The sequence below is a fragment of the Rhincodon typus genome, chromosome 31, assembly GCF_021869965.1.
Source record: "Rhincodon typus isolate 14 chromosome 31, sRhiTyp1.1, whole genome shotgun sequence".
Lineage (NCBI taxonomy): Eukaryota > Metazoa > Chordata > Chondrichthyes > Orectolobiformes > Rhincodontidae > Rhincodon > Rhincodon typus.
The window spans coordinates 21,128,158-21,142,460 of NC_063362.1; the positions used below are offsets into that span (position 1 = coordinate 21,128,158).

The 14,303-nt window shown below is 41.4% G+C and overlaps 1 protein-coding gene across 5 annotated transcripts in view; it reads left to right on the plus strand.

Annotated features, from left to right (window-relative positions):
• Nucleotides 1–14,303, plus strand: part of LOC109911915 (rho guanine nucleotide exchange factor 19-like) — an 85,135-nt gene that overhangs the window by 7,225 nt on the left and 63,607 nt on the right. For 3 of the 5 annotated variants that reach the window (XM_048615235.1, XM_048615239.1, XM_048615240.1), the window contains exon 1: nucleotides 2,450–2,803. In XM_048615235.1, coding sequence (XP_048471192.1) covers nucleotides 2,749–2,803 — 55 coding nt within the window. In that variant the 5' untranslated portion in view covers nucleotides 2,450–2,748. Of the gene's footprint in view, nucleotides 1–1,869; nucleotides 1,915–2,449; nucleotides 2,804–14,303 lie in introns of those variants that run through there. The other 2 variants (XM_048615238.1, XM_048615237.1) reach the window with 2 other exon arrangements.

Genomic DNA, 14,303 nt, shown 5'->3' on the forward strand with positions numbered 1-14,303 from the left:
TCTCAGATTCTCCAGCATCTGCAGTTCCTCCTGTCTCTGCCACTTAAGACTGCTAGGTTTTATCTTGGCTTATTCATTTGGTAATGTTCTGCCTCCGAGACAGAAAGTCGGGTTTCCCAACCCAACAGCAGCACCTGTGAGCATGATCTAGAATCTACATCAGCCATGATAGAATAGCAGAGCAGAGATGATGGGCTGAATGGCCTAATTCTGCTGCAATATTTTATAGTCTAGAGTTTGGTGCAATACCAAGAGAGTGCTACATTGTCGAGAGGTGCAGTTATTTGGATGAGATGTTCAATTGAGACCCCTAATTACTGTATGGTCATTGAGGTGTAAAAGATCCCATGGGACTATTTAAATAAGAGCAGGGACTTTGGCTGTCTTTGTTTAACTAATGCCATGAAACTCAGATTAACTGGTCAGGAATTGTGGGCTGTTGACAAGCACAAAATGGCAGCCATGTTTGTTTTAATTAACAAAAATCTTTGCACTTTAAAATGATCAGTTATAGGCAAAATGCCTTGAGAAATATTAAAAGATACTATGGAATCTCTGAAGCCTACCCTTTGCGTGTCCAACTTCAGCAGCATTTCTGGGACTACAGGGCAGTTGGATCCTAACTGGAGACATTGGACATTCATTCCCAGCACATTCCAGAAACTTCTTTGGCTAGATCCCCCTCTGCATGATATGATGGACCGATGAGGAAAATGACTCCTCCAGGAGTGATTGCAGCTGTGGGCACCAAAATATGTTTTAAAGCTCATCTTTTCCACTCTATGATTTATGTCCTGGAGTTACAGCTCAAATGAGCACAAGTCTCTCTGATACTGACAGAAATAAATGCACAGTTCCTACTAGAGAATCTACTGGTTCTGCAAAAGTCTCAGAATAAACGAACGTCGTTTTAAGGCTGAGATGAGGAGGAATTTCTTCTCTGAGTGTTGTGAGCTTTGGACTCTTTGCCACAGAGAGCTGTGGGGCCAGAGTCCTTGTGCATATTTAAGGCTCAGCTACATAGATTCTTGGTTAGTTGGGGAATCAAAGGTGGTGGGGGAAGGGCAGGAAAGTGGACATGAAGAATGTTGGATCAGCTATAATTGTATTGAATAACAGCGCAGGCTTCAGGGGCCTACTCCTGTTCTTATTTGTTATGGTCTTATGAATATACCTTACCTTCCAGTTGTAGAAAGGGACATCTTGTGTGTTTTCTCGTAATCTAAATCACACCATTTCTTAGCTCTGGTGGGCCTTATCTGATTCGTGTTTGAAGATGAGGTTATGCTTCAGTTATATATGCATTGGTGAGACTACATCTGCAGCACTGTGTACAGTATTTGTCACCTACTTACAGAAGGACATTGATACATTGGAAGCAGTTTAGAGAAGGTTTACCAGACCAATACCTGGAATGAGCAGGTTGCCTTATGAGGAAATGCTACATAGGCCAGGCCTGTGTCCTCTGGTGTTTAGAACAGTGAGAGGTGACTTAACTGAAACGTGTAAGATCTGGAGGGGACTTGACCAATGGCTGTGGAAAGGACAATTCCTCTAGTTGGAAAACCTAGAACGAGGTGTCATTGTTTTAAAAATAAGGGGTCACTCTCTAAAACAGAGATGAGTAATCGTTTTGTTTTCCTCTCAGAGGATTGTAAGTCTTTGGAATTCCCTTCCTCAAAAGGCAGTTGATACAGAGTCTCTAAATATTTTTTAAGGTAGATTTAAAATCAGATTAAGATTGAGGCTAAAATCAGATCATCAATGACCATATTGAATGGTGGAGTGGGCTGAGAGAGCCAAGCAGCCTAATTTGTTCCTTGTTGGTAAGTTTGATGAGATTTGACAGGCGACTCCATTGAGGGTTGGTTTTACTTCACTGAAAGAGGTCACAGTTGATTAAGTTCAAATTCGGTACGTAACAAGCCTCGAGGAGAGAGAAGAAACAGGGCCAATTGAAGAGCTAGTACCAGCCAAAGAGGCCGAACGGGATCCTTCTATGCTGTCTTGAGAAAACGCTTCAGTTTTGTCATGTTAATCTTTCTGTTTCCAGAGAATTTGGAATGGCAACCAAATAGAATTAGGAGTGGGTGTGAAGTCGTGTTTGGTCTGTAAGTTATTTAATGGAATGATTTGTCAGCCACAGCAGCTATTATTCCCCACTTATATTAGGGCAGAGCCAAGTTTGTAGCTTTGTTACTTATTTGGACAAGTTTATGTATATTATTTACATAATGCCATGTAGGAATTGACTTTTAATTAGTACAGAATGTTATTTTGAGTGTTGAATGTATTATTAACAAGTCTTCTCCCTTTCTCTCTCTCTCTGTGCGCCTGTACAGCTCCAACACCCGTAGAACCTGTTTCAAACGCTTCAGTGGGAGGTTACTTAGGCATGTTAGCACAGCATTCTGACAAGGTCTCTTACCGTCTGCGGAACCATAGAGTGAGAAACGGCTCTTCAAGCAGATCCCGGGACTGCCTGAGGCAGAGAGAGAGAGAGCCTCCTGTTGCAGGATTGGGAGGTGGGGGGACGGGCAGGTGGCTGGGAAACACAGATCTTGTTACTCTGTAGATAAGGAATGTCAGCGTGTCTGCCGAGAGACTCTCAAACTGTTTGTTTTGGACTTCAGTCTAGCTGTTTATCGGCAGAGTGCTAAAAGCTACAGGCACGGCGTATGTGGACTTTTAGGGAGCATAGGGACAACTGCTGATGGGCTATCACCGTATCAGAAGCCAGGCGATCAAATGGACTTGGAGCATCGAAGGGTCAGGCAGGGGAGGAAACGACAGCGTCGAAAAGGTGAGCCTTTCTCTGAATCTTAGTGATTTCTCACCCCGCCTCCCTCCCAGAAAGATCAACATTCCTTTGAACAGATCTTGTCCTGTCACATAAACTAACCATTCCAATTCCATTTTCTGAGGGTCACCTCGATCATTGTTTGCCTCCAGCTTTGTGTGTTTTTGACCCAGTCATTCCTTTGGGTGCCACTGCAGTCCAGCTGATAGCCTGGGCCCAGAGATTGTGGTTTATTACTAGGCTCCTGCCCTGGCACGGTCATCTCCAACAGGGACAAGAGGAGCCTATTGGATGGCAGAGGGCAGGCACTTTTTTGTTTGTGCTGTACACAATTTCCGTCATTTGTAACCCAGACATGTCAGATAACTATTCAACCGCTCAGTTTAAAAAAAAGGTAAACTAACTAGATTTGAAGTGAGCAGTATAAGTTGAGATTTGTGGAAGATTACTGTGTACACATAACAGAGGCAAGATCTGACAGGTAACCTGTCCCCTGTACAAAGAACTTGTGTGTTATACAGCCAGCGTCTTCTCCCCAGCGGAATTTAACTTCAATTAATAGAATCACGAATTGAGAGTTACTCTCAGTAACTATCGTAGTAAAGCCAATCTGGTTCATTAAATGTCAGGCAGAGTCTTCCTGGAGTGTTGAGGGGTCTCTGGGGCCCAGTCCTGAAGCCCTCACTCCCTCCCTCAAGGGCGGCTGCTCAAACCACAGTCTGTGTCAGGCAGTGGTGAGGCAACTGAGGGGGCCTTTCCCTGGAGTCAAGACCCTCAAGGTGAGGGGCACAGCTCCCGCCCTGTGGTGCCAGCCAATTAGAGTCTCTTGGGAGCACCCTGGAGGAGGCCATGGGGCTGTTAAAGGAAGGGTCATCCCGGAGACCCAGGATCATGGAAGATGCAGGACCCAGACTGAGGGGAGGAAGGGTGGCAGAAGCAAGGCCAGGGCTTCCCTTTCTCCCCCTCTCCTTCCCCTTTCCCCCCTCCCCCCCTTCTCCCCCTCGCCTCCCCCATCTCCCCCTCTCCTCCCCCTTTTTCCTTCTCCTCCCCCTTCTCCCCCTCTCCTCCCCCTTCTTCCCACCTCCCCCACTTCCCTTCCCCCTCCCCTTTGCCTCCCTTCCCTTTCTTCCCCTTCTCCCCATTTTTTCCCTACTCCCTATTCTCCCCCTTCTACCCCGCTGTCAAGTGACAGCATCCTTCCGGATGTAATACATTTCAATTAAGTCACCTCTGAGTCTTCTGAACTCCATTGGATACAGACATATCCTGTCCAGCCTTTCCTCATCAGGCAACCTGCTCATTCCAGGCTTTAGTCTAGTAAGAGATAGTAAGAGCTGCAGATGCAGGAGTCAGAGATAACACAGTGTGGAGCTGGAGGAGCACAGCAGGCCAGGCAGCATCAGAGGAGCAGGAAAGTTGACGTTTCAGAAGAAGGGTCCTGACCTGAAATGTCAACATGCCTGCTCCTCTGATGCTGCCTGTCCTGCTGTGTTCCTCCAGCTCCACACTGTTGTTTATTAGTCTAGTAAACCTTGTTGACTGGTTAAAGTTTGATGTGACCTGAATCACATTCCAGTCACAACAGGCTCAAACCCCACAGTTTCATGGCCTGACTATCCATTCAAGTGACAATCTGAACTCAACTCCTGGATGATCGGGAGTGTAGTGCCTTGAAAACCCTTTTATCACCAAGTCATTTGTCTCCCTGTTCAGCAATACTCTCCTCTATCCTGTTTCTTCCTGTCATAGACCTTTGTGAACCTCAGCATTATTTTCATCTAATTCGAGGGTCAGGAGGTGAAATCTCCTCCACCAGGTGAAGCTGGTGAAATCCTGCAATCTTTGTCATTGGTGTTCTCTTGGTTTCTTACGGCTCATGTTCATTCTACGATCAATCCCCACTTAATATTGCATGAACCAATTCAACAATTTCAACCAAATGTGAGCAGCTTTACCCAACCTGGTCTCATGGGTACTCCTCTGCAGGCTTAGCCTTTAGCTTCAGTTAGTAGCACCCTTATGCTCAATGTCAAAATGTTCTGGGTTCAAGGCTCACTCTAGGGGTTTCCGGGCACAAAACTTGAGGTTGACTCTCCAGTGCAGTACTAAAAGAGTGCTGCTGTGTCAAGGGTGCTGTCTTTAGGGTGAGACTGAGGTCCCATCAGCTGTGTTTTCAGATATCACAGCTGCTGGCATGTCATAGCCTCTGGGTTACCAATCACTGGTGGCTTGTGGCTGAAATAGTTCACAGCTACCAATCCTCCTGTCTGTGCTGAGTCTAAGGGCCTATCAGTGGTAGAGAATAGACCACTGTAGAGTCTTAACAAGAAGAGGCACTCGTCTTAAATAACTTGATACAATAAGTGCAATTAACATTAACAGTTTGGGCATAATTACAACTTAAAGGCGGCAGGTATGTCTTATCTGTCTCCTTTGAGACCTTGTACAACACTAACTGATTCTCCACCCAAAGATATCATCAGAATAGATGGAACTAATGCAGTTTCAACATGAACTCTTTCAGAACTATTACCTTATATACACCATATGTCTGCTCAGATAGATGGAGAAGATCCCACAGTGCTATTTTGAGAAAAGTAGGAGGGTTATGTCTGGACCTTTGAACCATATTTATCGCTCAATCTGCATCTCAGAGAAACAGATTATCGGCTCTTTATCACATTCATGTTTGTGGGATCTTGCTGTGTGCAGTTGGGCTGCTGCATTCCCTACATTACAACAGTGACTCTTCAAAAAACCTTTAGTGGCTTTGAGATGAAAATCATTATGTGAATGGAAGTGTTTATATTCTTCCCCTTTATTGGATTATTTGGAGTGGTGGTAGCTAGCATCCTCTGCTGTAATGATTGAGACTGCCTGGTGATATGTTCCCTTGCTAGTGCCAGGATGAAGGATGTCTCACAGTAGGAAAGGAATCCGAACAGAGAGGTTAAAGATTTGTTGTGGTCCATCTTAAGACCAACAATGTAGGAGAAGACATAGGGACAGGAATAGACCATTCAGCCCTTGAGCCTGCTTCACCACTCCACATCATAACTGATCATAAACCTTAATGCCATATTCCCAGCAACCTCCATTATCCTTTAATATTATTGGTAACTAAAAATTTATCAATCTCAGTATTGAATTTACTTAATGACTGAGCTTCCACAGGCCCCTGGAATAAAGAATATCAAAGATTCACCACTCTGAGTGAAAAACTTCCTCCTCATTTCAGTCCTAATTGGTTTGCCTTTTTTTCTGACACAGTATCTCTTGGTTATATACACTGTAATCAGGGAAAAACATCTTTTCTGCATCAACCCTGTCTACCCCACAAAGAATTTTGTATGTTTCCATGAGATTGCCTCTCATTCTTCTAAGCTCCAGGGAATACAGGTCCAATCTCCTCAAATTCTCTTCATACAATAGTCCCACCATCCCAGGAATCAGTCTAGTGGACCTCCGCTGCACTCCCTTTATGACAGATATATCCTTAATGTTCTGTACAATTGCAACAAAGCATTGTTGTTCCTGCACTCAAATCCTCTTGCGATTGAGGCTAAATATTGTTTGCCATCTGAATTGCTTCCTGCAGCTGCTTGCTAACTTTCACTGAATTATGAACAAGGACACATAGGTCCCTTTGGAGAAAAACACTTTCCAATCTTTCACCATTTAAGAAATACTCTGTACCTTTGTTCTTCCTGCCAAAATGGATAACCTCATATTATATTCCATCTGCCGTGTTCTTGCCCACTTACTTAGCCTGCCTAAATCACCTTGAAGCTGCTTTGCAACCTCCTCAGAATTCTCATCCCACCAAGTTTTGTCTCATGTACTCATCAGGACATTTGCAAGAATACCATTACAAAGAGGAACAACATTTTAAAATATTTTTATATACACTCCTGATGAGTGCAAGATGAAAAAAAAAATGTGCACTCTTTCTTGAGTCTCTCTACTCCCAGGGTTTCCACAACAGTTAATGATTTCATCAAAGAATGCAAAGTCCTCAATTTACCTTATTGATAAAATCAGACCAATGCTGCTTGGCCTGCTGTGTTCATATAGCTCTACACCTTGTTATCTACAATAGAAAACAGTGACCAGGTTCTTATAAGTAAGAAGAACTACTTTTCCCTACAAATAAATATGTTCTAATCATAGGCAAACAACATGAAATACCAACATGTAACTCTATTCCTTTAAACTGTAAACTCCCTTTTAAACCCCGACAAACACTTACTGATAGACAGAAACAAACAAACAAAAAATGATGCTATTGGTTGAGGGTAAATAAAACTAGGAAAACATATTTTAACAGTTTAATAGTCCACATGATTTATTGAGGTATTCTTTTTGCTTTCCAAAGACCTTCTGACCCGCTTCTCTAAGTTTTTTGATTTCTTTGCAGGAGGCGCAGGCCAACTGGTGCTCTAATTACAAAGTCTCTTCGTTTATGGTTAAAGGCAACAGCTCATTACAGCTGGTGGGAGAAAATAACTTGCCTTTTTTAGGCTTCAGGTGTATTTACTGCAGTGAGATAGAGACACAGCAATCTGGAGGCTCCTGACCCTCTGCTGTAAGCAACCAAGCTGCTCACCTGCCCAGGAGCCAATCAGGGAGCTGTCTTCCGGCAGATAACTTCCAGCATCCACAGCGGGTCACATTTGCACAAACAGTCAGCTTCACGTTGCCAGCCAAATCAATCTCTGCACATGAGCTCTGGTGCTGTGCTGTCTCGTCTCACCCCCATCACTGCTTGTAAAGCAGCATTGTAAAGACATCTCACAATGATCTCCAGTAACTTGCCTTCCAGAGTACAACAATTACCTCCCGTCCTTGATTTAACAAAAAAAATCCTTTTCATTTCTACCCACAACCGAAACATAAAGAAAAGTAGAAAGATGCAATCTTCACAGCAGCAATACTTATGTTCTGGGGATCAAACAACTGTAGCTTAAGGAAGGAAACAAACAAATTCCAAACTCCCATTCCATTTCAACAGTTTAATGTAGTGACCATCAATGAGACCTGGCTACAAGTTGGGCAGGACTGGTCCATCAATACACAAGGTTATAAGGACTTTAGAAAGGATAGGGAATTTGGAAATAGAAGAGAATGATATTATAGTAATATTTAGTTCCTAGTTACTACTAATGATAATTTTGGTGCTGTACCTTAAGAAATAGCAAGTAAGCACACAATAGAAATACATGATGTAGAATCAAGGGCAAGAAAAAGGCACAAAACCTCAGTGAGAGTTGTTGCTCGGTCTCCTAATGGCAGCGATAAAGTAGTGGAATGCAAAAATACAGGCACCCAAAGGAAGCTGGATGGATGTGGAAGAAATTGTTCACTGTCAACTGAGCAGGCAGAGAAAATTACAGATGTTACTTTGAACTTGTATTGATCCTTCGTTAGATCATACTGTGAACAGCTCTAACCATTAAATCATCCATTGTGATGAGTGGGTGAACTGGATTGAACATTATCCATTCGTTTCTTTGACCTAATGGGTACAGGGTTGCTCTTGATGACAATTGAGATTAATCCTTTGGAATTAAAAATATTTTTGAGTAGAAATGGAATTTGTACCTTGGGTTGAATGTCACAGTTCCTCAACTGTGGTGTTTTCTGTTTCATTTCATATCTCCAACATGTGATTGTTTTTATCTGTGGAATAATTTCAGACGATTGCAACTCAGTCTCTAGTGGACATATGCTAAGAGTACAACATTTGACTGCAAAGGCATTTTACTTAGCACTCTAGTCTCTGATAGTGCAGTGAAACTAACTTTCGGCTACGTGGCAGAGTAATGAAAAGGGAGTTTTACTCTGTGAATAAGCCAGGCTGAATTTAAACTGAATGTATTTGCTGGGGCAACGAAGGGGACATTTATTTTGTATCTATCCATGTTAGCAATGCTGATGGGGCATTTTTCAAATCATAGATTCAACACATTATGTCCTCAAGCCTGGTTACGATCCCCTTTATTTTACTTTTCAAATACTTACTCACTTGCCATTTAAAAACCATTGTTTACACCAGTTTCTGTTTCTGTTTAATCAGTGCATGTTAGAACAACCAAAATGTGTAAAATAAATCAATCTCTCCTCTTAACCTCTTGGCGACGACAATAAATTTATGTTCATTAGTTTTCCATTTATTCAGACAAAAACCCATTATAAATGTGAACAACTTTATCTTATCTCCATTTATCCTACTCTGCTCTGGTGAAAAGTGATCCAAGTTTTTCTTGTTTATACTTGGCATCTTTCTGGTAAATCCAATTTGTATTCTCTCCATGGCTTTGGTATCATTTCTATCTAAAGTTTTAATAGCAGCCTAACATTGAATTATACGGGTTTAACAGTGCCTCTTTGATTTGCTCCTATTTTTAAAGTCTGCTAAACTTTTCTTGGAACATTTTTATGTTTCTGAACCCTTAATGTTTCCCAACTTCTTTTAATCCTGGAGCTTTACTGTTGGATATTCATTCATTCATGTGTACTCTTTCTGAAGGCAGGTCTTTGGCTCATTGTCCACTGATGCTTCATCCTGAGCTATTTACCTGGCAGTTCCTTTTTGGCAAGTGGCTCTTTGCTATTACCTTCCGATCTCAGAGACGGGGATAGGAGGCAGGTTCCAAATCAGTGCTGAAGAAGGATCACTGGACCCAAAACGTTAACTCTGATTTCTCTCCACAGAATCTGCCACACCTGCTGAGTTTTTCCAGCAATTTCAGTTTTTGATTCCAAGTCTTCCTTGGCTAAAGCAGGAATCAATCCCAAGCTGTCGATGTTATTTTGAATTGCACACTAGATTGAATTGCACACTCCTGATTGACTTGAGTTAACCAGCCCCCACTATTGAATTTAGTTTCTTTTGATTTTTCCTCTCAATATAACTAATTATTTTCTGAATTAATTTTAAACTAACATTTAACTGTCAAACTACGAACCTATCTAAGTTCTCTTGATTTGTAGCGTCAAGTTAGCCATTTCCCCTTTTTGTGCAATGTATGCATTTTGTTTTTATGGTCCTATAATTACATATATATTGGAAAAAGCTAAAATCCTAAAACTAACTCCAAGAGGCAGTGCTTTCTGCATTCCTGTAGTATGTGAAACATCCTTTTTATTTATTTATTCATATTGGATAAAGTTGCCCAGCGTTTATTGCCCATTCCTTATTGCCCCTTAAAAAAGTTGAGGGTGGGCCACCATCTTGAACCACTGCTGTTCTACAGTGTAGGTACGCCCAAGGTGCTTTTAGAAAGAGAGATTTTATTCCTTTTTGACTTCATTGTTGAAGAGTCAAGGAAGTTGCTGTGGATCTGGAATCATATGGAGGCTAAACCTAGTAAGGATGGCAGATTTCCTCCCCTAAAGGATATTAGTAAACTAGGCAGATTTTTAAGTTTTGAGTTTTAATTTTTGACCAACTTATCTGATACATTTTTAAAGCCAATGATCAAAGAAGCAAGTTGCACTTGTATAGCACCTATAATGTAGTACTTGAAAGGAGCGCTTAAAAGGAGCATGATCAAACAAAAATTGATATGGTTGGCACAGACATGGTGGACTGAAGGCCCTGTTCCTGTGCTGTACTGTTCTGTTCTATGTTCCACATGAAGAGATAATAGGACAGCTGATCAACAGTTAAAGGGTTAGCTTTGTTGAGGGTGTTAAAGGAGGAGAGAGGTAGAGGGATTTTTCTTTATTCACTTGTGGCATGTGGCACACTAGCTGAGGCAGCATGTCACTAGTTGCCCTTGAGAAGGTGATGGTGAGCTGCCTTCTTGAACCACTGCAGTCCAAATGTTGTAGGTAGACAGACTATGCTTTTAGGGAGGGATTTCCAGGATTTTGATCCAGCAACAGTGAAGGAATTGAAATATATTTCCAAGTCAGGATGGTAAGTGGCTTGGAGGGGAACTTGTAGGTGGTGGTATTCCCATGTATCTGCTGTCCTTGTCCTTCTGGATGATGTTATCTAAGGATCGCCTGCAAATTTCTGCAGTGCAATTCGTAGATAGTACACATTGCTGCTACTGAGCAACAGTGGTGGAGGGACTGGATGGTTGTGAATGTGGTGCCATTCAAATGGACTGCTTTGTCCTGGATGCAGTTTAAATGTTGTTGGAGCTGCACTCATCCAGGAAAATGGAGGGTGTTCCATCACACTCCTGACGTATTTTTAAATGGTGGATAGACTTTGGGGTGTCAGGAGGTAAATTATTCACTGCAGTATTCCTAACCTCTGACCTGCTGTTATAGTCACTGTGTTTATTTGGCAAGACCAGTTGAGTGTCTGGTCAATGAAACCCCCAGGATATTGATAGTAGGGGTTCAGTGATGGTAATACTATTGAATCTCAAAGGGTGATGATTAGATTGTCTCTTGTTGGAGATGCTCATTGTTTTGGCTTTTGTGTGGCCCAAATGTTACTTGCCATTTTTCAGCCCAGGCAAGAGAATTCCACATCCTAGACACCGCCACCAATGGGTGTAGCAATGAAAATTGTGAGTGCAGAATCAGAGAAGTACAGAGATCTCGGAAAGCTTTATGATGGGAGGAGGCTGCAGAGATAGGAAGGGGTGAGGCCATGAAGGGATTTGAAAACAAGGAAAAGAAAGTCGAGGCATGGCTAGATTGGGAGCCGTTATAGGTCAGCAAGGTCTGTTGCACTTCCTTTATGAATATATTCCATTTTTCTTCAAAGAACTATAGTATATTAAATTAATCAGGTATGACTTCCCTTTTACTAATATGTACCAGCTTTTCTTAACTCCTGTCTTTTCATGCTGAACATTAGTGTTGTTCCATGTTATGGTTTTGGAAGCCTACCAATGTCAGGCTGATCAAAAGTTACCTGTTTTATGCATAGAGATATTCCTTTGGAATTACTTCAGCCCCCGACATGATATCCATCTCACTTATCTGCTCAAGGAGCCTTAAGATTGTGCTTAAGGTTCCTCAGTGTTCTGGGTTTCAAGCCTTCAGAGTTCATGCTTTTCCACTTTAAATTCCAATCATGTTTGCAGAATTACTTCCTTATCGATAGTCACCCACCTAATTATCCGCCTTCTATATTTTTTTAACTCACTCTTGGGACAGAGATGTTGTTGACTGGCCTGCATTTATTGCCTGTCCCTTTTTGCCCTGTTATGCTTCTTCACTTCAACTCCCACACACTTCTGCCAAATCTGAGATAAGGTATTAATTTAACACCTCAGACATATTTTAACCTTGATGAGATTCCAATTTTTGTCTCTAATTAATCCTATTCTTTAATTTTTTAAAACTCTTTTGATTTTTTAAAATAAAATCTTCTATCATTGCCCTTGTCTTTCTGACCAATCTCTCTTCATACTTTCATTTAGTCTTTTTGAAAAATTTCAGGTTAACACTCCAATGCTGCACTGTTGGTGGTAAGCCTTTCAGGAAAGATGTTAAACTCAGGCTTTGTCTGATCATCCAGGCAGAGCTAAAGGATTTTGATTTTGAAGATTGAGTAAGGTTTTGAAGACGAGCAAAGAGTTAGTCATGTTTGTTGGCCAATATTTATCCCTTCCGTTTCTTCATGTAGAATCTTCAGTTGTCCAAGGATTACTCATGATCGCACTTCACACATCTCTATTGCTCTTGCCCCATTACATTGCAACGGGGAAATTAGAATAGGCAATGCACAAAGCCACCTCCTCCTGTATTGTGACTGAACCAACACTGTCAGCATTATTAAACACTCTTAACACAATGGTTCCCAACCTGCTCAGTAACACGGCACACTTCAATGAGACAAACAATTCCAAGGCACACCCACTTTTTTCAGGTAAATTGATTACTCATAAAGGTAACATTTAACACTTACTTGTATTTACTATGGTTATGGTCTTACTGGAAAGGTTTGAAACATAGTGCATGCAGCAAGCCAAAGAAGGATCAAATGTTTCAAAACCATCGGGAAAATTAGACCGTCTTCCACCGCAAGTGTTTTCAAAATCTGCTCAGTTCAACTATTTCTGACTATTCATGGCCTTTTATTTGTTCCACACACTGCATTCGGTTCAGTAATCTGAATTTTGCAGGGGAAGTGCTGGCCTCATGGTATTACTGAAGAATGTTAATCCAGAGATCCTGGTAATGACCTGGTGACCCAGGTTCAAATCCTACCAGACAGATGGTGGAGTTTGCAATTCAGTAAAGATCTGTAATGAAGGGGTATAATGATGACCATGAAATTGCTGTTGATTAGTGAACCAAATGGGTTTTTCCAGTGTCCTTTAGGAAAGGAATCTCCAGACCCACAGCAATGTGGTTCACACTTAACACACGTTGAGCAATTACAGATGATCAATAGATTCTGGATTAGCCAGAAACCCAAATGCTGTGAATGAATTTTAAAAAGATGACATTTCATGTTTCTAACAATATTTTTAGGAGTATAATTTTTATTAAATAGTCACACTGATACTTAGTTGAAGTTCAATGGATCAGAGCAAAACACAGTATTGAATAATTTGCAGTTTACCCACTGGTAGGTCTTGCTGTTTTTCCTTTGGGTTCATGTGTTTCATCATTAACTGAATTAGTGGAGAAATTGTCTCTTTTGACAACCCATTGATCATTTTTCTTCCCTTGATCTAAGAATAGATTTCACAAAGAAATATGGATCCAATAAAGCTACACAGGCTAACATTAGCTTGTTTTGTCTCCTTTTACTATCAACAAAACAAAGCACGTAAATGCTCTTGGATAGAGATAGTACGAACTGCAGATGCTGGAGAATCCGAGACAACAAGGGTTGAAGGGTCTAGGCCCGAAACGTCAGCCTCTCTGCTCCTATGATGCTGCTTGGCCTGCTGTGTTCATCCAGCTCTGCACCTTGTTGTCACGTAAATGCTCTTGCCTGGTTTCTATGGTCATGAGTAAAAATCATCACATCATCTCAATTTTGCTCCAGGGCCCGTGCATGTAGAACGTTCACGTTTTAGAATCGAGAGACCAATACCTCGCTTTTAATTTGATGTTCACTTTTTATGAGCTGTAATTTTAGCTGGATAGAGTATTGATTAAGTTGAAGCGATGTTTGTTTTACATTGATTTTCACTATCCTTGAAAATTTCACAGCATATTTAGCCAGTTTTTGTGGCGCACTGTTTGAAAACCACTGCTGTAACATCTAAACTAGTCATCCCTACCACTCAATCAACATTGTTTAAAAAAAAGCACAGATTATCTAGCGATTATCTCATTGTTGTTTGTGGGAGTTTGCACAAATTGGCTGCCAGGCTTCCTACATTACAGAAGCAATTGCACTTTAATGACCAATAAATCTGTCTTAGTGGTGTCGATAAATATTGGTCAAGACATCAAGGACATTCAAAATAATACCATGGAATCTTTTATATCCACCAGAGCTGGCAGATGGAACCTCAGTTTAATATCTCAATAATAATAATTCAAAAGACAGTGCAGCTCTCCCTCAGTGCTG